Genomic DNA, 24504 nt, shown 5'->3' with positions numbered 1-24504 from the left:
CCATATTTGAACTTTCAAAAAAGAGGACACTTCATGGGGGGGCTAGCCCCACCCTGCCCCCCAGCCACTCCCTCCCACTTCCCACCCCCTGACTGCCCCCCACAGAACCCCCAACCCATCCAACCCCCCTGATCCTTGTCCCCTGATCACCCCCTCCCAGGACCCCTGCCCCTAACCGACCCCCTGGACCCCACCCCCTATCTAAGCCTCCCTTCTCCTTGTCCCCGACTGCCCGCTCCTGAGACCCCCCCAACCCTAACTGCCCCCCTAGAATCCCACCCCCTACCTGTCCCCTGACTGCCCCTACCCCTCTCCACACCCCCGCTCCCTGACAGGCCCCACCCAGAACCCCCAACCTATCCAACCCCCCTGCTCCCTGTCCCCTGACTGCCCCCCCCAGAACCCCCGACCCATCCAACCCCCCCCACCCCTGATTGCCCCTACCCCTCTCCACACCCCCGCTCCCTGACAGGCGCCCCCTCCCCCAGAACCCCCAACCCATCCAACCCCCCTTGCTCCCTGTCCCCTGACTGCCCCCCCAGAACCCCGGACCCATCCAACCCCCCCTGCCCCTGACTGCCCCTACCCCTCTCCACACCCCCGCCCCCTGACAGCCCCCCCCAGAACCCCCAACCCATCCAACCCCCCCTGCTCCCTGTCCCCTGACTGCCCCTCCCCCAGAACCCCCGACCCATCCAACCCCCCTGCCCCTGACTGCCCCTACCCCTCTCCACACCCCCGCTCCCTGACAGACCCCCCCCAGAACCCCCAACCTATCCAACCCCCCTGCTCCCTGTCCCCTGACTGCCCCCCCCAGAACCCCCGACCCATCCAACCCCCCCCGCCCCTGACTGTCCCTACCCCTCTCCACACCCCCGCTCCCTGACAGGCGCCCCCTCCCCCAGAACCCCCAACCCATCCAACCCCCCTTGCTCCCTGTCCCCTGACTGCCCCCCCCAGAACCCCCGACCCATCCAACCCCCCCTGCCCCTGACTGCCCCACCTCTCTCCACACCCCAGCTCCCTGACAGGCGCCCCCCCAGAACCCCCAACCCATCCAACCCCCCCTGCTCCCTGTCCCCTGACTGCCCCCTGGGATTGCATGCCCCTTCTCCAACTCCCTGGCCCCCTTACTGCGCCGCTTAGAGCAATGCGTCTGGCTCCGTGCAGAGCCGCTGCCAGATACGCTGCTGCGCTCCCCCACCCCGAATGCTGCCGGTGCGGCGTGCTGAGGCTGCAGGGGTGGGGCTCTGGCTGCTGGAGGCCCCGATGTGAGCGGCTCAATCCTGCCCGGCCGCCCTATCAGCCACGTCACGCTCTGCATTGGGAAGGAAATCCCAGACCTTTTTAGATTTTTTACAAATTCCTCCTAGATGGCTATTTAAAAACCAAAAAGCTGGACATGCCCGGGAAAATCCAGACATATGGTAACCCTAATAATGGTAGGCCTCTCCGGGCTAAGTTTAGGGCCCAGTGGGGCTTCCCGGGCTACTAAGAGTAGGGATCCCCGGGCTAGGATTAGGCCTGGGGTCTGTAGGGCTTCCTGGGCTAGGGCTAGGGCTACTAACAGTAGGCATCTCCACGGTGGGTTTAGGTCTGTGGTCAGTAGGGTTGTCTGTGTTAGGGTTATATGGATTAGGGATTGGGTCCCATAGGGATCCTCTGGATAAAGTAAGGTTAAAAAGCCTCTGGCTCCCTAGATTAGAGTTGGGGTTACTAAGTGGTTCTCCGGCGTAGGATTAGGTTAGTAAAGCTAAAGATCCCTGGGCTAGGTTTAGGTCTTTGGCCAGTAGGGATCGTCAGTCTAGGGTTATGGTTACAAACAGTAGGCTGTGATGTTATTGACTTGAACTGGGACCGTATAAAACATTGTTGCAACCAAGGTCCTGTAGTCGCACCAAATCTTATATAAAGGGGGTCAAATGAGGTGTCTAAGACAAGGTTATGATTTGCTGATTATGATTATGCTATCTGTGTATGTGTATCATTTTTATAGTTGAAGTTTTGAATATTGGCTCTATACTGTCTGTATTTCAAACTTATGCTATGCTTCTGGCTGACACCCCAGACAAGTTGGTTTCAGCTCTGCCTAGCCTGTTTGATGGCTCATTAAGGACCATCAGCTATACAACTGATGCATTGAGAGAAGGCAGACATGCCTTGGGACTCAGCAAGGTATGCAAGGACATGCCTATGGACAGAAAGCTGAGGTTTTTCCATGCCATGTGATGGATAGCTTGTCTTTGGAACAAAGAAAGAAAGACCACATGGCAAGAGAACTTAAGGTCACATAGGCCTCTAAGGGTAGTGTTAGGCCTGGGATCGATAGTGCTCCCCCGATTACGGCTACTAAGGGTAGGGCTCTCTGTCCTAGGGTTTGGCCTGTGGCTAATAGGTATTTAGCATTACTAAGGATTGGGCTCCTGGGCTAGTGTTAGGCTTAGAAAGAGTAGGTCTCTCTGGGCCAGGACTGATAGGGTTCCCAGGCTAGAGTTGGGTAACAAGGGGTAGGTCTCAGACGGTTATAAAGGGTAGGCTTCACTGGGCCAGGGTTATTCCTGTGGCTGGTAGAGCTCCTCAGGCTAGGGATAGGCCTCGGTGGATAGCAGAGGGCTGGGGTTTGGGTTAGAAAGGCTCCCAGGGTCAGACTTGGGCCTGGAGCTGGTAGGGCTCCCTGGTTTAGGGTTACCAAGTATAGGGTTCTTTGGGCTAGGATTAGTTCTCAGACTGGTCCGGCTCCCTGAGCTAGGGTTAGGGATACAAAGTGTGGGGCTCCCCAGTCTAGGGTTAGGCCTGGAGACAGTATGGCTCCCTGAGTTAGGTTTAAGGTTGGAAAGGATAGGGCCTCCCAGCTGGGGTTACATCTAGGGGCTGTACGGTTTCCTGGGCTAGTGTTAGGGTTATGGGGAGAGGGCTCTACGAACTAGTGTTAGACCTCAGGCTGGTAGAGCATCCCATGATATGGTTAGGCTTATAAAGGGTACAGCTCCCCCGGCTAGGGTTAGTCCAGCATACTAGGTGGCGAAATGCTTATCTATCCAGTTAGAGATGCCAACGACATGGGTTTGGGGTGAGCCCCTTACTTCCCTCAGAGACAAGCTCCTAAGTTGGGCTTCAGGGAGATGCCTATCTCTGCTTAGAGATCCACGAATGGGAGTCAGGCAGTTCAGGCACCTAAGAAGTTTCTTGAGGGAGCTAGCTAGGTGTCTGCCTTGCTCTACATAGAACAACCAGAGGAGGAAGTGGTGCTGTCTCTCTTATAACTTTTAGGCTAGTGGTTAGAGCACTTATCTGGGATGTGTGAGACCCAGGTTACTTTCCACCCTCTTTGTGAGAGGGGGAGTAAAGATTTGAACAGTGTCTTCCATCTTTCAGGAGAACACTCTAACTACTGAGCTATGGGATATTCTGTGGGGGCTTTCTCTCTATCTCTCCTCTTGAAGCTGTTCCACAGTGGATAAATAATGAGTGATTGGGACTGGGGGGTCTCCAATCTCCTAGGTGGGTGCCCTAACCACAGAGCCATTCACAGTTGCTCTCTCTGGCCTAATGACTGTTCTACTGTTGATACATACTTAAATAGTCAATAGTGATTTTGGGTGCCCAACTTGAGATATATGACAAGATCCTAATTTTCAGAAAGTACTACCCTCTGAAAATCAGGACCCTTCAATGTGTCCCAATTATGCTTTCAAAAATCACTGGTTACTTTGAAAATCTTGTCCTCAGAGCCTAAAAAACCAGGATATTACAGTATTGACTTTCTCCGGCTAAGCATGGCAACAGAGCAGTGTCTGCTGTTGTCTATAGGACCCTGGCCTCATTTGTTGCAGAAGCTGGAATTTGTATTGTGAACGAAGCATTTTATTATAGGAAGAGAAAAGATGATGTCATGGTTAAGGCAGCTGAATGTTGTCCAGGAAAGCTAGATTATATCCCTGCCTCTGCCAGAATTCCCATGTGAGGCCAGCAAGTCATTTTAAATCAAAGTGCTCACAGCTGGCCATAAATTGTGTGTTCCTCATTTTCTGGGTGTCCGGCATGAGGCACCTGGACCAGTTTTACAGAAGTGCTCAGCCCTCACAATTACATCTGAAGTCGACTGGAGCTGTACTTTGAATGTATGAAGTGCTGTACAATGCTCTGTACTTTGGAACAATCAGGCCCTAGGTGTCCCAAGCTGAACAACTAAAATTAATGGATACTCCTGACAGTCTAATCTCTCTGTGCTTCAGTTCCCCAGTTGTAAAATGGGGATAATAATAACCCCTCACCTCACAGGAAAGTTGCAAAGATAAATTAATTCATGTTTTTAATTCCTCAGATACAAAGGTGAGAGCACCATAGAAACACCCAGAAAGAAATTAATTCTGAATGGGGTGTGTTGCATAAGGCCTGAGGCCACACATTGATTCAGGAGGATAAAAATAAATACTAACTGCCCGCTCACTGAATGAGGCACAGGTCCCGTGGAAAGACTAAAGACTGTATCGTGGTGCACTTGCTCAAGGGAGCAGGATTCAGGTGGCACAGCCAGCCTTAGTTCTGGCATTTCCTAACTTTTGGTTGCTTGACTTTGCAACCGTAATGTTCTTTAATGTAGGTTTTTTTGAGGTGTAAGAGCCATTTTTCTAAAGGAGATGTCCTGGGGAGTTTGTCTGGGCTAAAGGCTGCAGTAGGAGACTAAGCCGAGATAGGGACCATAGCATCCATGTCACTTTCCTCAACAGATGGATGTCTCTAGGGCAACACTTATGATAGTCACTCTGTGTGCAGGGCTGATGCAAGCAAATCTAGGCCCCCTGTGACCCCACTCTTTAGGGACCCATATATATATATAGTGGGTGAAAGACCATATGCAAAGAATAGTTATCGATGGCTTGCTATCAAACAGGGTGGGCGTATCATAGGAGTCAGTCCTGGGTCCAGTACCAGATAATATTTTCATTAATGACTTGGATAATGAAGTGCCTTATGAAATCTGTGGATGACACCATGGCTAGAGGGGTGGCGAACACTTTGGAGGACAGGATTTAGAATTCAAAATCACCTTGCCAATTTGGAGAATTCATCTGAAATCAACAAGATGAAATTCAGTAAAGACAAGCACAAAGTAGTACACTGAGGAAGGAAAAATCAAATGCACAGCTACAAAATGGGAAATGACTGGCTACGTGGTAATGGGGGTTACAGTGGATCACAAATTGAATATCAGTCAGCAATGTGATGCAGTTGCGAAAAAGGCTAATATGTTTCTGGGGTGTATTAACAGGCGTGTCATATGCAAACCATGGGGGAGGTAACTGTTCTGCTGTACTTGGCACTGATGAGGCTTCAGATGGAGTACCGTGAACAGTTGTGGATGCCACATTTTAGGAAAGATGTGGCTAAACTGGAGAGGTTCCAGAGGAGAGCAACAAAAATGATAAAAGGTTTACAAAACCTGAGCTATGAGGAAAGGCTAAAAAAACTCTGGAAGTTTCAGGCTGGTCTACGCTGAGAAATGAGGTTGATCCAGCTACATTGCATAGGGGTGTGACAAAGCCACACCCCTGAGCAATGTAGTTAAGCCGACCTAATCCCAGATGTAGACCAGCACAAGGTCAACGAAAGAATTCTTCCATCAACCTAGCTATCCTCTCTCAAGGAGGTGGATTTACTACAGCGACGGGAGCCTCCTCTAGTCATTGTAGATAGCGTTTAAACCGAAGCGCTGCAGCTGTGCCACTGTAGCATTTTAAGTGTAGACATAGTCTTGGTCTTGAGAAAAGAAGTCTGGGAGGGGAGGGGGACCTGATAACAATCTTCAAATTATTAAGGGCTGTTATAAAGGGAACAGAAATCAATTGTACTCCCTGTCCACAGAAGGTAGGACAGGTAATAAGGGGCTTAATCTGCAGCAAGGGAAATTTAGGTTAGATATTGGGAAAAACTCTCTATAAGGGTTGTTAAACACTGGAATAGGCCTCCAGGAGAGGTTGTGGAATCCTTGTCATTGGAGGCTTTGAAGAACAGATCAGACAAATGCTTGCAGGGACAGTCTAGGTTTATTGGTACTGCCTCAGTGCAGGGGGCTGGACTAGATGACCTCTCAAGATCCCTTTGCAGCCCTACATTTGAGGTTTTTAAGGTCAGGCTTGACAAAGCCCTGGCTGGGATGATTTAGTTGGGGATTGGTCCTGCTTTGAGCAGGGGGTTGGACTAGATGACCTCCTGAGATCCCTTCTAACCCTGATATTCTATGATTTGTATGATTCTATGATATGGGCCACCTCGTTGCATTCTTCCCAGACCCTGTGTCGTTTCCAAGATGTGAACTGTCCTTTGGCCAGATCCGCAGCTGGTGTCATCAAGGATGGCTCATTGACATCCACAGAGCTGTGCTGACCTATGTCTACAGAGGATCTGGTACCTTGTCGTAAAACCAGGCAGAAACCACCCTCTGTGCTTCCATCTTAAAAGGGTTGAGGCTAGCAGATCCCTTGTCACCATTTTTCTCATTTCTCTGCTGAAATGAACGGCTGATGTCCTGCTTCCACTTTTCCATTGGGACATGGGCTTTGGGGAGCTGCAAATGAATATAACAAACTTGAGAAATTCTCAAAATAAGAACACAAAGCCTCAAATGGTGCCACTGGGGTGTGAGCTAGTGGGGTGGGGGTTTTGCACCCCAAGTGGAATTGCTTATTTGATCTTCGAGGGAATAAAGAGGATTGCCCCAGAAAGACAGCGGTGATAAAGAATCTCACAGGGGTGTATCAGCAATTCCTCCTCCCTCTCTCCATTTATCAAGCAGCAACTTCTTCCTGAGTCACTGGGAAAGTGACTTGTAAAGCTGTTCCAGGTTCACTTTTTCAGCTTATGCTATTCCTGGCCCATGAAGGTCCACTTCTGCTTCCTTTATTTTTTTCCAAACCCCTCTTTCTCATGCTGTTTTAAAACTAAAAATAGTGGTAATGTTCCACCTCAGGAAAACACGAGTGAGAAGGACTTCAGCCCCACTGTCTGCTGAGATCATTGAGCAAATACTCAGTCATGACCCTTTTTATAGGTTGTTTGTTTTGATTAGACTTGCTACTTGCTTGGTTAAAGCTACTACATTATTTTCTCCCAACGCAGAATATGAGGGCAGGTGAAAAAAGATGAACAAGTTCATGGAGTCTGTGGTGTAAATAGATCACTGGAAAAGTTTTGCCAGTTGTTGATGCCAAAGGAGTGGAGCCAAAAGACAAACTTCCAGAAGGAATAAAAACCAAGAAGAGGTTTTATATCTATAAAAAATCACCAGGAAGGTTTAGAACCTTACTTGCTGTCCTATGAGGAACTGTTCTAGAAATTCAAAAAGCTTTGAAGATTAGCTTTAACTGGAGATGTTTCTGTTTCTCTTTGTTGTGGAAATAAACTTTGAGCAAATTCCCTGTTCTTCTTTCTAGATGCCCTGTGCATCTGTGGTCGAGCATCAAGAAGACTAAGAGAAACAACTCTAATTAGGGACAACCATTATTGTTTGCAGTAGCTTTCTGGCAAATGGTAAGTACGTCACTCTTTTGGGATGGGCTAATTTTGATCGGAACTAGTTAGTTTATAGGTTCAGGTTGTGGGGCCTGATCACTGTCAGAAATTAGCACAGGTACCTTTTACCTGGTGTGCTCTGCTATGCAAAAAACCTCCTGAGGTCATCACAAGCTAGCACTGGGTCTCAGTACACGGGGCCTGATTCCCCAGGGCTGTGCTGTGCAGATTCCAGACTGAGTGGTTGTTTTCTGAAATGTAATTAATTTAGGGGATCCCAACCTTGCATTTTGAAATTCATTTGGGTGATAATTACTATTATTATTATTTTATTTTATTATAGCACCTTTCATCCTAAAACCTCAACAGGCTTTACCAATGCTGGCTAAGCTGCACAACAGCCCTGTGAGTTTGAGGAGTATGATTATCTCTATTCTACAGATGGAGAGACTGAGGCACAGAGAGACCAAGTCCAGTGAGCCATTTATGAGGAAAAGCACCCAGGAGTTATGTGCCCCGGTGATCTACTTTCGCCACTAGATCGCACTTGCTTTCTCTACCATATCACTTATTAATAATGGGACTTTTCATTGTATTTTAGCTCATTTCCTGATATCCAGTGATGGGAAACCAAAGCAGCAGAATCAGTGATCTGCTCGTACGTGCCCTTGACAACCTTTCTCAGGGAGACTTCAAAAGATTTAAAGACAAACTATCACACTCTGCCCTTAAGGGGAAAGGTAACATCCCTCAAGGTTGTCTGGACAATGCCGACAGGACAGATACAAAGAACCTCCTGATGAAATTCTATGGTGGAGAGGCTGCAGTAGATGTAACCATAGACGTTTTCACTCAGATCAATCTCCGAGATTCTGCTGCTAAACTCAAAGAAGGAAAAGAGAAAGGTAAGAAACCTATAGCCACTTTAAAACCTGGGAGTCTCCTCCTGGAATATGCCCCAGGCCAGCATCAATAGAAGCAGAAGGAGAAACAACAGGCTGATGGCACAAATGCCAAATTCTAAATCTCAGCAGGAAGCCAGGGGACAATAAGCAGGGATGCCAGTGGTGGGCCAGATGCTCAAACTTTATTTCCAAAGCTGTTTTTCATTAAGGAAACAAATTCAGTGCAATACAAACAGCCAGGTAGCCAGCAAACCTAGAGAGCTGCGGTTCCAAAGACTCCAGGCCGCTTTTCAGTGTCTCACAGGACTGTAAGTGCCAGTGGGGAGCCACTCTTTAGTGCAGCAATGTTAGAATCCATGTGCTCTGTGATGGAGCTAAACTCAACCCTGTTACAGTCATTCCTGTTCCTCTCCCCTGTTCCCCACGGTGACAGTGGAGCTCAGCTGGGTTGGTTCTGGTGGGGTCCCTGGGATGGAACGCTCCAGGGCTGGCAGCGGGGCTCTCCCTAGAGGCCTTTGGAACTCTCTGACCTGGACAGTCCCCCAGGGGGAGAGTTTAGCTGCCTCCAGAGCACAATGCAGGGAGCATTTTGTTGGTTTAGTCTGTGAGCTCTTTCAGGCAGGATTTGTCTTTTTCTTATGTGTGTGCACAGAACCTAGTACAATGGGGCCCTGATCACCAACTGGGGCTCTAGATCCTACCAGCACATAGTAATATTCTATAGGTTTTAGTTTACTTTTGACGAGCATCTGTTAATAACTAAGTTAGGGGAATAAAATATCCTCTTTCCACCCCACAAAAGATAAAGTAAATTGTTTTCAAACTTATTTTTGTAAAATAACATCTGATTGGGCAATGAGCATTATATGAATAATTGAATATAGTAAAAACTATACTACCCTCCAAACCAGTAGTTCCATCTTGATTATAATTGTCCCAAATAAAAATCTCTCTGCTTCCCTCTGTGTCTGTCTTAGTTCCCTAGGTTTGGAAAGGCTCTCATGAGCCATCTAGTCCACCTCCTGCACTAGGGCAGAATTGACGTGGGCCCTTTAATTGTTCAGCCTAATCTGCTTAGAAACATGGCTGCTTGGAAGAAGACTCCCTCTCTTTACAAATGCGCCTGAATAACTCTGCCCCAATTTAAGTTGTTCTGTTTTCCTGATGATGTAGCCTGCTCATTATGTAAAGTGCAGACCAATCCAGAACAGAAACAGACAGAGAGAGGTCACACAAACACAACGCCTCTTGCTGTATTCCACAAACAGAACTTCATAAAGTGACTGATAACTACATGGTAAATTACCTAAGAACATTGGGTTCCTGCTTTTTCATTTGGATCCTTTGCTGGAACAAACACCTTTCCAGATCATACTTTCAGCACAGGGTTTCCTTATTATTTTTTAGTCTCGGGAATATCATGAATTCAGCAGTAAGGCTACCTACTGCCAAAGGCAACAGATTTCAGTGGTGACTGTGGTAATAGCACCGGAGGTGAAGAGCAATCCCTATGGTTTAATGGGCAGCAGCCAGCATCAGTCCCCAGGAAATGCCTTTGTGTTGCTGCTGAAATACTTTAAGACAAAACAAGACAAATGCACACAAAGGGGGGAGAAAAGTATAGCAAAGGGAAAATGCAGGCCCTCTCTCTGGTGCTGACTTTCACTTCCAGCATCACTGCTGGGGACTCACAGGCCCAGCACATGGTCTGATCAGACACTCTAAGACCCGGCAAATGTCTACCAGAGTCAGGCTGTTTAAGGCATTGCCTTTGTCTCCCTTTGTGGTTTGGACTCACAGAAGTGTTCTAAAAGATGGAGTTGTCTTGGCTGGCTAAGCCATGAACTTACTGGACAGTAGGTATAAAGGGAAAGACTGGGAAGGAAAATGACACACCAGGGAGGGGGTGACAGCAGGAACCCCAAGCTGACATGCCAGGGTGGTGGTCAGGATTTAGCCAGTGGAGACAATTATGTCATTTGAGTCCCTCCCTCTGGCTTGGGCTGGTCAGGATGGCTTTCAGGCTCAGGATGACGAAGGTCCAACAGTGTCAGGGTGGATCACGGGAAATTACAAGGATGGCAGCCATGATGGTAAAGATCCATACGTCCCACTGCCCTGTTTAGTGACACCCCTCTGCCCCAAGATAAAGAGTGCTCAAAACGGGGAGCAACCTCATGCCAGCAAAATCAACTGACCACAACGCCAGTTGGCCATTTCAATTATAAACACTTCCTCCCATGTCTAGAGTCTCTCACCTCTGTTTTCATGCCAACCTGTCCTTTACCAGGAGCGTTGCAGGCCGCTGAGCACCGGTCTTCTCGACTGTAAACACTCCAGTTGTACCAGCCATTCTATTTTAAACTCTGGCCGACTTTTACAAACAATTCTATATAATGGGCTGAGTGGGACTCTTGTTACCGTGGGCAACTTCTAATACAGACATGGGCACAACACGGGTCAGTACTGAGCCAATGCACCAGCCTGGTGTTCTGCTGCTAGGGGCACCATCTCCTAAGCAAGGACAATAACTGGAGGCATCCAATTGTGGTCAATAAAGACACTATGATACCTTTATTCATACCCAAGTGCCTTGGGCAAATTCTAGTTTATGAAGTTACATTTTCTCCACCTAAATTCCCAGCACTGTTTCAATTGCACTTTGTACATTACTTTGTTGTATAGTGTTGCTATGCACTGATAAACAGTTGCCAGGTTTCTCCCAAGAAGTGGCTGCTTTACAGTGGGGGGTAAAGTGATAGCCACAGTCCTTACTCACATAAATCATTTCACTGGGACAATTTTATATGAATTAGGGCTGCAGAATCAGGCCAATAGTAAAATGATTTCTGGATTCTCTGAGGACAGGTGCAATATCAGTTTCAGTTACCATTATTATTTGGTTTATTGTAACAGATCAAGTCTTTTCTCAGAGCTTCTGGTTCAATACTTCTAATGCCTCATGTACTGATTTAGGTTACAGGAAGAAGTATAAAGAAGATGTTAAAAACAAGTATGAAGTCATACAAAACATGACAAGTCTTACTACTGATAATGTGATTCTAAACAGAAGATATCCGAAGCTGATTATTCTAGACGACCCTCATCATGCAAAGGAGAGAGAACATGAAATAATGGCCATGAGTCGGAGAGACAAAGAAATCAAGACTAAACAAGCTTGTTCTGTAGTTACGATAGACACCCTATTTACACGTGATAAACAAGGACAAACACCACAAATTGTTGTGCTGCTGGGAGCTGCAGGGATTGGGAAAACGATGACATCAAGAAAGATTATGTACGATTGGGCAGCTGGGGAACTCTATAAGAAAAAATTTGATTATGTTTTCTACATAAACTGCAGAGAAACAAACCTTATTGAGCAGGGAAGTGTGGTTGACATGATTTTTAAAAATTGGCCGAATACAAATGCACCAGTTAATGAGATTTTGATGAAGCCAGAAAAACTCTTATTCATAATTGATGGTTTTGATGAACTGAGATTCTCTTTTGATCAGACAGAAAATCTGTGCTCTGATCCCTGGGAGAAGAAGCCAGTGGAAATAATACTGAGCAGTTTATTCAGGAAAAAGATTCTTCGCCAATCCTATTTGCTAATCACCTCAAGACCAACTGCTCTGGAGAAACTCTTGCAGTGTTTGGAGTGTTCACGTTATGCAGAGATCCTGGGGTTTTCTGAAGCCGACAGGAAAGAATATTTCCACAAGTTCTTTGGAAACAAGGAACAAGCAAGACAAGCTTTACAATTTGTGAAAGCAAATGACATTCTCTTCACTATGTGCTTTATTCCCATCATGTGTTGGATCATCTGCACTGTTGTGAAACAACAGTTTGAAAAAGGTGAGGATCTTGCACAGACTTCAAAGTCAGTCACTGGAGTGTACATGCTCTGTCTTTCCAGTTTAGCGAAGCCTGTCAGCAGCAATTTGAAGCAACACATGCAAGCTAATCTGCGGCGACTTTGTTCTTTAGCTGCTTATGGCATCTGGAAACGGAAGATACTGTTTGAGGAAGCAGAACTCAAGAAGTTTGGCTTAAATCAAACTGACTCTTTTCCCCTGTCTTTGAACAAGGACGTTTTTCAAAAAGACATTGACTGTGTGAATGCCTACAGCTTCATTCACTTAAGCTTTCAGGAGTTTTTTGCAGCTTTGTTTTATGTGCTGGAGGAAGATGAAGAGACAATGGAAGATTCAGGGACTCCCAAGAAAGATGTGAAAACGTTATTAGAAAACTATGGAAACTCTGGAAATTACTTAATGTTAACAGTGCGATTCCTGTTTGGTCTCTTAAATGAAGAAAGAATGCAAATCATGGAGGAAAAATTTTCCTGTAAAATTTCATCTAAAATTAAGCCAGATTTGCTGAAGTGGGTTCAAACAAACCAACAAAAATATTTACCTTTGTCCAATGTGCATCAGGAGACACGTCATATTTATAACCTTGAGGAGTTTCACTGCATGTTTGAGATGTATGAAGAAAACTTTGTGAAAAGTGCATTGGATCAATTGACTGCACTAACATTAAATTCAAATAAACTTACCCAAATGGATCAGATGGCTTTTTCATTCTGTATAAAAAATTGTCATCGACTGGAGTCACTTTGCATATCTTGCTGTACATTTGCTTTTGAAGACCATGGGGAAGACATGCTTCCAAGACGACAGAAGTGGCTATATCAGTAAGTATCACCTGAGTTCAGAAATCTGTAGTTTAATTAACAGATAAAACATTATTTTTCTTGCGTTTTGACTACTTTGCAAAGTCCATCATTGTGGCGCAACGACACTACAAAGAACAGGGAATATCTATGCCCTAAGTGTAAAACTATGTTCTTCTCCTCAATAAAGGCAGAAAAAATAAGTCATTATCTTCTTCAGATTCTCTTTATCCAAACTCAGCTGTCCTTCCTGTTCTAAATTTCACTAAACACTGAATTTCAAGGACAGGCGTTTCTGCCTATACTCAGTGAATGTCTGAAAAAGAACATTCCCCTTGCAAAACAGAACACCCACAGACCCCTGCCATTACACACAGTAGCTGGGTAAAACTCATTGCTGACTTCCAGGGTGATGGTGCAAATTGCTCTTTCGTAGTTTGGGTGCTGTCCTCAGAGTGCTCAGTGGCCAGGAACTGTTGGGACCAAATGACAGTGGGTTGCTCTGTACTTGTTTGTCATTTTAGGGCATTGTTCTCAGACTACTACAGTTGATTTGAGCAGTACCCTCATTGACATTGTGTGCTGCAGGCTTTCATCTCGGCTTTAAATCTAGTTAAACCACTTCAAGCAAAACTATAAGCTTTAAATATTGCTATGAAATGGCCAAAGTGCAGAACGGCCCATACTCAGTCTGTGCAGCACCTCAGCTCGCAACAATCTGAGAATGGACGCCCAAGACTGTGAAGAAAACGTCCTGTGCTACTAAGAGCTTGTCTATGCTATGCCCCTGGAGCAAAATTGGTATAGTTCATCACTACAACACTGGCAGTGTAGAATCATAGATACAGAGAGCTGGAAGGGACCTTTAGGGGTCATCTAGTCCCCTGTGCTGAGGCAGGACCAAATAAACCTAGACCATCCCTGACAGGTGTTTGTCCAACCTCTCCTTGGAAACTTCAAAGATCTGTCACACGTTTCTGCACCATCAGTGCAACCTCATGCTTTTTTTCTCTTTTTTTTAAACTGAAAGTGCCACCAAATACCCTGTAGCGTAGGGGAAGGTGCACAGAGATAGCAGCTAAGAGCACAGGAGTCCTAATCCCCACCTTCTACTGGCTGCTCTAATATTGCTGTGTGCATCACAACCCTTTTAACAACGGCCCTTAGGGGAGGTGGACTATCACGCATCCATTTCACAGCTAAGATAACTGAGGTTGGACAAGGCCAAAGCGGGCAGAGCTGGGAGTGGAACCCACGTGTAAGATGACAGACACTCGTCTGCCTTGCAGGTGAAATGGGCCAAAATCTCTCCTTGCGTGATGCACATCCACACAGCGCAGATGTTTGCTCCTCTCCAGAGACTACGGCACATAGAAGTTTGAGTCTGTCACTGCATCTGTGCTAACAGTAGTGATACTTTAGGTCAAGGGTAGTTAATTATTTTTTGTCAAGGTCCAAATTTCCTGGTCTAGGTCCAGACTCCAGAGAAAATAATAAAAAGTATAATGATAAAATGTAAATAAAAAGATTTTCAGAAAGTCTTTGACAAGGTCCCTCACCAAAGGCTCTTAAGCAAAGTAAGCTGTCATGGGATAAGAGGGAAGGTCCTCTCATGGATTGATAACTGGTTAAAAGATAGGAAACAAAGGGTAGGAATAAATGGTCAGTTTTCAGAATGGAGAGAGGTAAATAGTGGTGTCCCCCAGGGATCTGTACTGTGGACAGTCTTGGTCAACATATCCACAAATGATGTGGAAAAAAGGGTAAAGAATAAGGTGGCAAAATTTGCAAATGATACAAAACTACTCAAGATATGTCCCAGGCAGACTGCGAAGAGCTACAAAAGGATCTTTCAAAACTAGGTGACTGGACAACAAAATGGCAGATGAAATTCAATATTGATAAATGCAAAGTAATGCACATTGGAAAACATAATCCCAACTATACATATAAAACGATGGGGTATAAATTAGCTGTTACCACTCAAGAAAGAGATCTTGGAGTCATTGTAGATAGTTCTCTGAAAACATCCACTCAATGTGCAGCGGCAGTCAGAAAAGCGAACAGAATGTTGGGAATCATTAAGAAAGGGATAGATAATAAGACAGAAGATATCATATTGCCTCTATATAAATCCCGGGTATGCCCACATCTTGAATACTGTATGCAGACGTGGTTGCCCCGTCTCAAAAAAGATATATTGGAATTGGAAAAGGTTCAGAAAAGGGCAACAAAATTTATTAGGGATATGGAACGGCTTCCGAATGAGGAGAGATTAATAAGACTGGGACTTTTCAGCTTGGAAAAGAGACGACTAAGGGGGGATATGATTGAGGCCTATAAAATCATGACTGGTTTTGAGAAAGTAAATAAGGAAGTGCTATTTACTCCTTCTCCTAACACAAGAACTAGGGGTCACCAAATGAAATTAATAGGCAGTAGGTTTAAAACAAACAAAAGGAAGTATTTTTTCACACAATGCACAGTCAACCTGTGGAACTCTTTGCTCGAGGATGTTGTGAAGGCCAAGACTATAACAGGGTTCAAAAAAGAACTAGATAAACTCATGGAGGATAGGCCCATCAATGGCTATTAGCCAGGATGGGCAGGGTTGGTGTCCCTAGCCTTTGTTTGCTAGAAGCTGGGAATGAGCAACAGGGAATGGATCATTTGATTACCTATTCTGTTCATTCCCTCTGGGGCACCTGGCATTAGCTACTGTCGGAAGACAGGATATTGGGCTAGATGGACCTTTGGTCTGACCCAGTAGGGCCATTCTTATGTTCTTTTGTTCAAAAGCATCTGGCCATCCGGGTTTGGCCGGCAGTCTGCCTATTGACTACCACTGCTTTAGGTCAAGTGGTACAAGCTCATGTTTTCAGAGAGAAATTCCAGGTTTGTTCCCAGCAGACACCCAAAAACCGGGTATTGTTGTACTTAGATTTGCTATATCTAAGTAGACTATAGTAGACCCAGACCCAGGAACGGAACCCAGTCTAACAATTCTGCCCCCCAGTGTTCTAGTGCTAATTCACACTTGGCTGCTGAGCTCTCTCTGACCCATTCCTCATAGATAGGCTTGGCAGAATTTGATTTTTATCTTTGTATAGTTTTGATGGATAATATCAATGTTTATTTGTAAGCTTTTAAAATGTTCATCAGTTTAAGTTTTCAGAGTTGCGCAAATTATGTGTTTCAAGCATTATTATTATTATTATTATTTTTTTTTAGATTTTGATCAATTTAAATGTTCAGAGTTGTGGATATTATGAGAAGGGAGTTAGACAATAATTATTTAATGACAATAGATGGCGAGATGCAAAAAGTTAAACCTGTATAACCGTTGAAGCACAAACTGTTAAAATCACATATCAAAATATACAGAGTAAATATCTTTAAATCAAACTCTGCAGCATTTTTCTTACTTGGCCTATCTGTAAATTTCTATTATTATTGATGGAAATATTTTTCATCGGTTTGCGTGTGTATGGTGAAATCAGTGTTGTTGCAGCTGTGTTGGTTCCAGGATATGAGCGAGACAAGGTGGGTGAGGTCACATGTTTTATTAGACCAACTTCTGTTGATGGAAGGGACAAGCTTTGACCTGAACAAAGCATGTCACGTCTGGGGAAGGTAGCCAGAGTATTGTAGCTGAAATACAAGCTGGGACAGATGGTTAAGCATAAGGGGTTCACATATGTTATAAGAGACCACTTCAAATGAAATGAGCAATTAACAGCCCTGACATCGTAGGACGGAGAAGGATTAATAGGGGTAGGGTGTGTTACACATTGTTGTAATGACCGATATAACCAGTGTGAAATTGATGTTTGCCGACATTTACTGTTAAAAATCAAATCCCTCTATAGGCATACCCACAGGATTAATGGTATTTCTTCCCCAAGAGATTTTTTTCCTAGCACTGAGGTGGTAGAGGTCTGGACTTTGCATCTTAAGGTTGTTATTGGGTGATACCCCATATGAGAGAAAACCATAAGTTAGTGTTAGGATTCTGGATTGTTTAAATGATTTTTTTTGTTGCAAAATATGATATTTGGAGGTGAATTTGGGATGTTGCTTATAATTATTTGCTGTATCTTAAGTGTATTTTGGTTAACAGGTGTTGTCCTTAGAGAACAGGGTGGGGCATTTTGTAGGGTTTATCTGAAGGACACGGATAGCAGCATGCAGAGGATGTTGCTGGTGTATGCAGAAAGTGGGAATCTCTGTCGTGCCAGCTCCAGAAAGGTGGTAACTTGATTTAAGAAACATTTCTTCCAGAAAACAAGCTTTGAGATCTATGGATGCAAAGTGCTGTATGAGCGCTGGTACTATTTTATTGAAAGGGAAATGGACCTGAGGAGAAGGGAGAGCTGGAGGAGACAGATGAGGGAAGGAGTGACAATGGCACAAAGATAGCTCAGGAGCTGGGATGCCGGAACAAATAGAGGGATAGAAGGAGGAGAGCAGAGCCAATGACTTTCACCCAAAATATCAAATCTGTATCATTATCTGCTTATTAGAGCTGGGCTAACAATTAATAATTGTCTCTTTTCCGCCCCACAGATTGTTTAAACAATATATGTGTTAAAATGTATTAGTTCAAAATTATTAATTTTGATTGGACACCTGATTCATCTCACAGGCTTCTGTTCTGTGAATGGATGAGCATAAACATTAGAACCAGAATTCCAATATGAAAGCTCAGGATTACAAATTCTGATTTTTTCTTCCATGCAAACATTTTGTAATATTCATGGTTTCAGCAACATTCCTGTCTGTAAACTTGTTTGCTAGAATATTTGTAGAGCATGAACAGTAAAACTGTGTGAACACAATGGAAATAAATTTACTTTAAAGTTCATCAGAATATTCTTTAATTTTTGTACTATTCCCCCTGAACTATTTTTTAGGGTGATGCTGCCTTAAAATTAACTTGCCCTCTTGTACTCTTTGGGGTCAGGAACTAATAAACCACCATTTCTAGTTACTTATAGGGATGTAAATTCACAAAGTGTAACACCAGTTACACAATACTGAGTGATAGCCAGCATATGTAAAATTATAAACAAATACTCAGATTATTGGTTTTTATCTTTATGGGTAAATTAACACTCCTGGTTAAATTAAATAGGAATGAACGTGTTTATCTCCAGAAATGATGCAACGATTACTGCCCAACATGAAAACATGTAAACACTGGAGACATTCCCATTTGTGGGAGTCTATAGAATTTTATTTAACTGCGCAAAGGACCAGCATTGTAGAAGTCCAGAAAATAAATGGATTACACTTAGTAGAACCTATTCTATTTGTGTAGGTAAAGTACATCGTAATGTATTATACATACATTGTTTGGGGGTATTTACAATGAACTGAAACTGTAGATCAACTCATACACAGTGTATGATTGCGCCATACAAAGGGGTGTTTTAATGTTCAGGAACTAGAATTAAAATCTGTCCCGAGATGACAGCATAGAACATTTCTATTCTCTCTTTTTAGGATACAGCATTGGGATGAGCCGAAGCATTCGCCTATTTATCTGCTCTGTCAAGTTTTGAAGGATCCAAACTGTAAATTAAAGAAACTAAAGTAAGTAGCTGTATTTTTCTCCTTTTAAACATCCCATTATTATTGATGTTATCATGGAAATTCTACACCAGTGCAGCCCTCTTTGCCGGGGCAGGTGTAATGACCGTATATAACTGTCTAGCTACTAAGAAATCTGTTTAAATTTCCCGTCAGTTTGCATGGGATTCCTTTAGTTTCAGCCTAGCAGTTTAATTATATTTAACCCAGCTACCAACCAACAGATGAGCAGGAGAGACTGAGGTAAGCCGTGTGTCCAGGGGAAATGACTTAAGGTCAGAGAAGACTCAAAAGGCGAGAAAGATTATTTGAGCTATTTTAATCATAGGCATTTCTAAGGTGCCTGTTCTGTTATCAGGGTATCTAATCACTGTCCATGTCTGTTTATTTAACATTCATGTATCCCCATCTGGCCTAACTTCTCCCTGATTCAAATGTGGGGTGTTTTGGGGGGTGGGGTTTTCTTCTCCTTTTCTATTTCTGTGCCATCAAGCCCATCTTTTTTTTTTCTATTTCTTTCTTTTTCTTCATTTTACTCTCTCATCTCTCACCATCTCACACTGACTCTGGTGTTGTTACTAGCAAAGAGACGATCTTGCATTTTGCTCGGGACATGGCCAGGCCAGGGCTCGGTCTGATCCCCTCTGACAAGGGGTTCTAGCTGTGGAAAACACTCTGCTCCTACACCCAAGAGTCTGAACCTGGGTTCCTCCAGCAGTTTTACAGAGTGATGAGTGGATAAGCAGTCTCTGCAACTGTCTATGCTAAAGAATAGCATCAGTGCATCTTCCTAACACACCTGTAACACTGCACGTCCGCACACATGCCTGCTTACAACAGTGCACAATGGATGACATCGCCTTCTATGTTTAACCTTGCTCAGAGCCAGTGCAATCGCATCATGGCCACTATCATGCCCCTCTGCACTGTTTCAACACACTGGCAGAGCAGCTGCAGTCGTGCAATGAGTCTTCTCCCAGTGCAGTTCCACATTGTCCCTGCCCATCTGTTTGTGACAGCTTTGACAGCTTGGAGTTATTGGGCTCAACATAGGGGTGTTTGGGTGAAATTCAATAGCCTGTGCATGCAGCAGGTCAGATCAGATGATCTAACGGTCCCTTCTGGCCTTACACTCTATGAAACTGGCCCCGTCAGCTGTCAAGCGGCTCATCAGAAAACCCCATAATTTTGATAAAAATGGACAAACTGTTTCCTTTTCCAGCCAACTCTGCCACTCGTACCTCTGCTGCATGCCATCCCCACAGCAGCTGAGGGGAGACTGCCAGGTCTCTGCTCGGCCTGGCCCCAGTGCCATCCCCCATCCTTCGGATTAACAAAGATATAGCATTGCATTTCTCATTCGAACGTTTGAATTTCAAAACCGTGTCAACTTAAAAAAAAAAACCCCACAAAACCCCCTCTGTTTGCTTGGTCCCTTGGGGCTTCTTCTGAAAAACATGAAAGGCAAAATCTGTGGTTCGTGAGCGCTGCTGTGGTGCATGTGTGCACACTGCAAGGCACTGATTTTTACTGACGGTTTCCCTGGCTGTGCATTCACTGCCTCAATAGCAGCTTCCATGCTCATGAGTTCTGCAAAAGAGAACACCGAGCTGGATAATTACGGTATGAAAGAACCCTGGATAAAGAAAAGCTGGTCCCCAAAGCGGGGAGAATGTGAATTCATGGCAGAAATTAGTTTGGGAATCTCAGCTGGAACATCATATCCCCTATTTAGCACATGGTGCAGTAGAGGAACTCCCAGAGTACTTGCAGGTCATTGCTGTGGATTCCTGGTTTTGTGCCTGGCAGAGGAATGAATATCTCTCAGCTTTTCTGGCCCATTAGAGGGTGGGATGAGCCTGGCCTCTAGGATTGGTCCTGCTTTGAGCAGGGGGTTGGACTAGATGACCTCCTGAGGTCCCTTTCAACCCTGATATTCTGTGATTCTGTGAAATGGAAGAGCATTGGCTTTTTGCACACTGAGGGGACATACAGGCCAGATGGCCTCGGGTGACCATGGAGCCCTTAAGGTTTTGAAAGGTCTCCTCTGTTTGATATGGAACAATCCCAAATCTTTACAGGAAAGGTCTTCAGTTATGGTCTGGTCAGCTGGACCTGAACTCTTCAGCCATGAGACTGTGCTGTAGCTGATGTGGGCACAGCATCCAAGACACTTTTATTGGCATGAAAGGCATGTGTGGCTTCTTGCTGACCTTCAGAAACAACCCCATTCACCTGCTTCTTGCCATCATCTGTGAACTGCTTGAGAAGAGAGAAGCTTCTCCCAAGTGAGGAAATCATATTCAGCCAACGCTGTCTGATAGTTAGTCATCTTCATCTAGAGTGCGGACATTTGCCTTGCTAGAAGATCCAGCCTTTGGCCTCCTCATCCTCGGGGATAGATCTGGCAGCACTGGCTTGTCATCACTTCTGTTTACAGCTATTAGAGTGAGCAAGGGAGAAGGTAGGAATAGAAATATTCACACGCAGGTGGATGGCCCTGAGAGAGGCAACATGCCCACATAGATTTGGGAGATGATTGCTGGTATAAGCCAGACACTTTAGCTGGCTCCAGGATGCCTTCATTATTAGAAACAGTCCATCCCTGTTTAGGCTAATGGGTATCAGAAAGGAGGTGCTGGGCCTTTTCTTGCACCATTGACAGCTTTAGATCAAGATTGCCTGCAAGTCTTCCCAAAAGTTCTTGTAATTTTTTAAAATCTGGTAGAGCGACTGTGAAAGTAGATCTCGCAGATCCTCCAGGGGCTGAAGATGGCGTCTCTCTTCCTGCCTTTCCTACTTCCTTACTTTTACTAATTCACATGTTCCTGCTATTCCTCATCTCTATCCCAATTTCACATTTAAAAAAACAAAACACCCAGCAGTAAGAAAAGTGGCACAATTCTTAGTTTCCTATCACTAGATTAATTTGCTTGTATGTTCTCTCCCCACCCTTAACCCTTTATCTGGTTGTTTCTCTGAGACTATAACCCTCCGGGGTAGGGACTGTGTCATTATCTTTGTTTGTAAAACACCCAAAACAATGGAGCTGCAATTCTGCTTGGAGCTTTGGGGCACTACCATCTTCTAAATGTAGAATAATGATGGAAAGAGATCTTTATTAACATCCTCTTAAATCTTCCTCACACGCTGCTCAGAATTCTGTGAGGCAATGGAGATGAAGGGGTGGGGGTCATGACCTGGGAGATGGATGGTCTCTGGGAGTGAATCTTCCCTGGAGTTGATGATCTTTGAAGAGGAGGCTTCCTGAGATAGCAACCGTGAGGTCAGCTCCACAGCTTCATGGATGGGGAAGCCCATATGGGTTAATAAATCCACAGAGACTTGGAACCTTAAGGCTGTAATGATCCTAGAGCTCCACATGAAGGAATAGATCCCCAGGGAAGAGATGTGGATGGGGCATGTAAGGGTATCAGAAAGCACCCTGGTCAGAGGCAGCACTAGAGGGATGATGGACACTTCCTGTTCCTGGGTTCTGGGGAACTTCAGCATGGGCCTTGTCCTCCATTCCAGAACGTAACTAGGCTGGAACTAAGGCTCCCTTGCTCCCTGCATTTCCTTTCCCCTGTGTGTTGCCTTGATGCTGTAGAATGCAGAGAGGTAAAGGGGGGGGGTTTCTGGGCAGGAGCCACAGGGGAGAAGAAGGAAAACTAGCACTGGTACCACATACCGCTCTTATCAGTCGTGCCAGCCTGGATCCCCAAAGGCTAGTACCCCAGGTGCTCGGGTTTAGCCCGCGCATCAAAGGATCCCCTCTCTATGAATGCATCCCCATGGTCAAACATCCCCCAACCTTCCTCACAGGACCGATCCTTGAGCCAAGTGTGGAACTGCGTTATTGTATCATGGCTTCGCCCTTCTCCTGTAGGGACTGGACCTATTCCACTGATGATCACCCAAGCCTCCACTTCTTTAGGCATCTTCCCCAGCCAAACTTAGCTGTCCTTGGTGTCTTCTAGAGGAGACTGGCACTGTTATTTGTCCCGACATGTAGGACAATCCATGGACTTTTTTTGCCACACCTATCAGGCTCCATTTCAGCCTCAGGTCCATATCTCATATCCTTGCTCCTGGCAGATAGCACACCCTTCTGTTCTCTGGAACTGCTCTGGTGACAGGTCTGTCAGTCCTTTTTAGTAAGAAGCCCTTAATCACATAGACCTGCCTCTTCCTGGTATTGTTGTGAATCCCAGGATCCCTCCCATTTGTTGTTCTTTCTATCAGCATATCATTCTGACCTATGTTCTCTTATAGTCCCCCATCCTTCCTAGAGCTCTGATCCAAGGGTATCTCCATCATCTCTTCCTCTCTTTTGCCTGGACTCCTTCTTCTTCCTTATCACCTCACCTTCTCATTGCTTCTCCTCCTTGCCTTCATCAGCTGGTCTCTTCCTCTGCCTTGTTCTCGTGGTCACATTTTTCCAAGAGTCACTCCCTTGTGTAGCAGACACTTTTCAGGTCCTCTCGTTCAGCAGGTGTCTGTGAATCTTGAATCATAGAATCATAGAATCATAGAATATCAGGGTTGGAAGGGACCCCAGAAGGTCATCTAGTCCAACCCCCTGCTCAAAGCAGGACCAATTCCCAGTTAAATCATCCCAGCCAGGGCTTTGTCAAGCCTGACCTTAAAAACCTCTAAGGAAGGAGATTCCACCACCTCCCTAGGTAACGCATTCCAGTGTTTCACCACCCTCTTAGTGAAAAAGTTTTTCCTAATATCCAATCTAAACCTTCCCCACTGCAACTTGAGACCATTACTCCTCGTTCTGTCATCTGCTACCATTGAGAACAGTCTAGAGCCATCCTCTTTGGAACCCCCTTTCAGGTAGTTGAAAGCAGCTATCAAATCCCCCCTCATTCTTCTCTTCTGCAGGCTAAACAAGCCCAGCTCCCTCAGCCTCTCCTCATAACTCATGTGTTCCAGTCCCCTAATCATTTTTGTTGCCCTTCGCTGGACTCTCTCCAATTTATCCACATCCTTCTTGAAGTGTGGGGCCCAAAACTGGACACAGTACTCCAGATGAGGCCTCACCAATGTCGAATAGGTACTCCAGATGAGGCCTCACCAATGTCGAATAGTGAGTTGTGTGTGCAGCTTCCTCTCTTCCATCATGTCTTCAAATCCCCATCTGAACTCCATCGTCTCCATCTGCATCTTTGCTCCTCCGATCTTCTCCGTCACGAGCGCTACCAGGCAACAGTTCATACATAATTCTCTCCTGTCAGGCACCGACTCAAGAATGCTGTACACTCCCTAGCTTCTGCACCCAGACATCTTTGTCTCCTCTCCTGTTTAGGTCACCTCTCTTGCTGCCTCAGTAGCCATCATTGCCTTCTCTTCCTAGTCCTTAGCCTAAAAGAAAAAAGGAGAAAGATCCCCCTACCAAGCTCCCAGACAGATTTCCCTGTTTGCTGTTCTTTGGTCACTGTTATTTACACTGTAGCCTTGTCTGCTCTGAACACTGCAAATTTCCCACATTGCACTACCGCTGGGGCAGCTCTCTGAGTTGCAGTAATGGCTTTTGACATTTTTTCTAAGAGCAGGGTCAGAGGACGCAATGGTTACTAATGCTAGCAGACAGTCTGCCACCAGGGGAGCTGCACTGGTGGAAGGCTAGGCCTCCAGTGAAACTGTTGTTACAATCTATCAGATTGGCCTTGCTAGAGAAATTCCAGCCTTTTCTAGTGTCCCAGGGGTACTAGGAGAGGAAGGTGGGCCTTGAGACTTGGGCAAAACTGAGCCCCTCTATGAAGCCTGAATGTTCAATGCTACATATTCCATGGGTGGTGGTTT

General features: G+C 45.2%; 1 protein-coding gene across 3 annotated transcripts in view; it reads left to right on the top strand.

Annotated features, from left to right (window-relative positions):
- LOC311521887 (NACHT, LRR and PYD domains-containing protein 3-like) overlaps window positions 1-24504 on the top strand; it is a 65934-nt gene that overhangs the window by 7266 nt on the left and 34164 nt on the right. For all 3 annotated transcript variants that reach the window (XM_084630576.1, XM_084630575.1, XM_084630577.1), the window contains exons 2-5: window positions 7434-7530; window positions 8114-8417; window positions 11394-13119; window positions 18604-18693. In XM_084630576.1, the coding sequence (XP_084486702.1) occupies window positions 8135-8417; window positions 11394-13119; window positions 18604-18693 (2099 nt within the window). In that variant the 5' untranslated portion in view covers window positions 7434-7530; window positions 8114-8134. The remainder of the gene's footprint in view (window positions 1-7433; window positions 7531-8113; window positions 8418-11393; window positions 13120-18603; window positions 18694-24504) is intronic.

The sequence above is a fragment of the Lepidochelys olivacea genome, assembly GCF_965140295.1.
Source record: "Lepidochelys olivacea isolate rLepOli2 genome assembly, chromosome: 6".
In the NCBI taxonomy this organism is placed as follows: Eukaryota; Metazoa; Chordata; order Testudines; family Cheloniidae; genus Lepidochelys; species Lepidochelys olivacea.
Note: the sequence above shows the minus strand (reverse complement) of the source record. Positions and strands in the feature narration are given on the sequence as shown.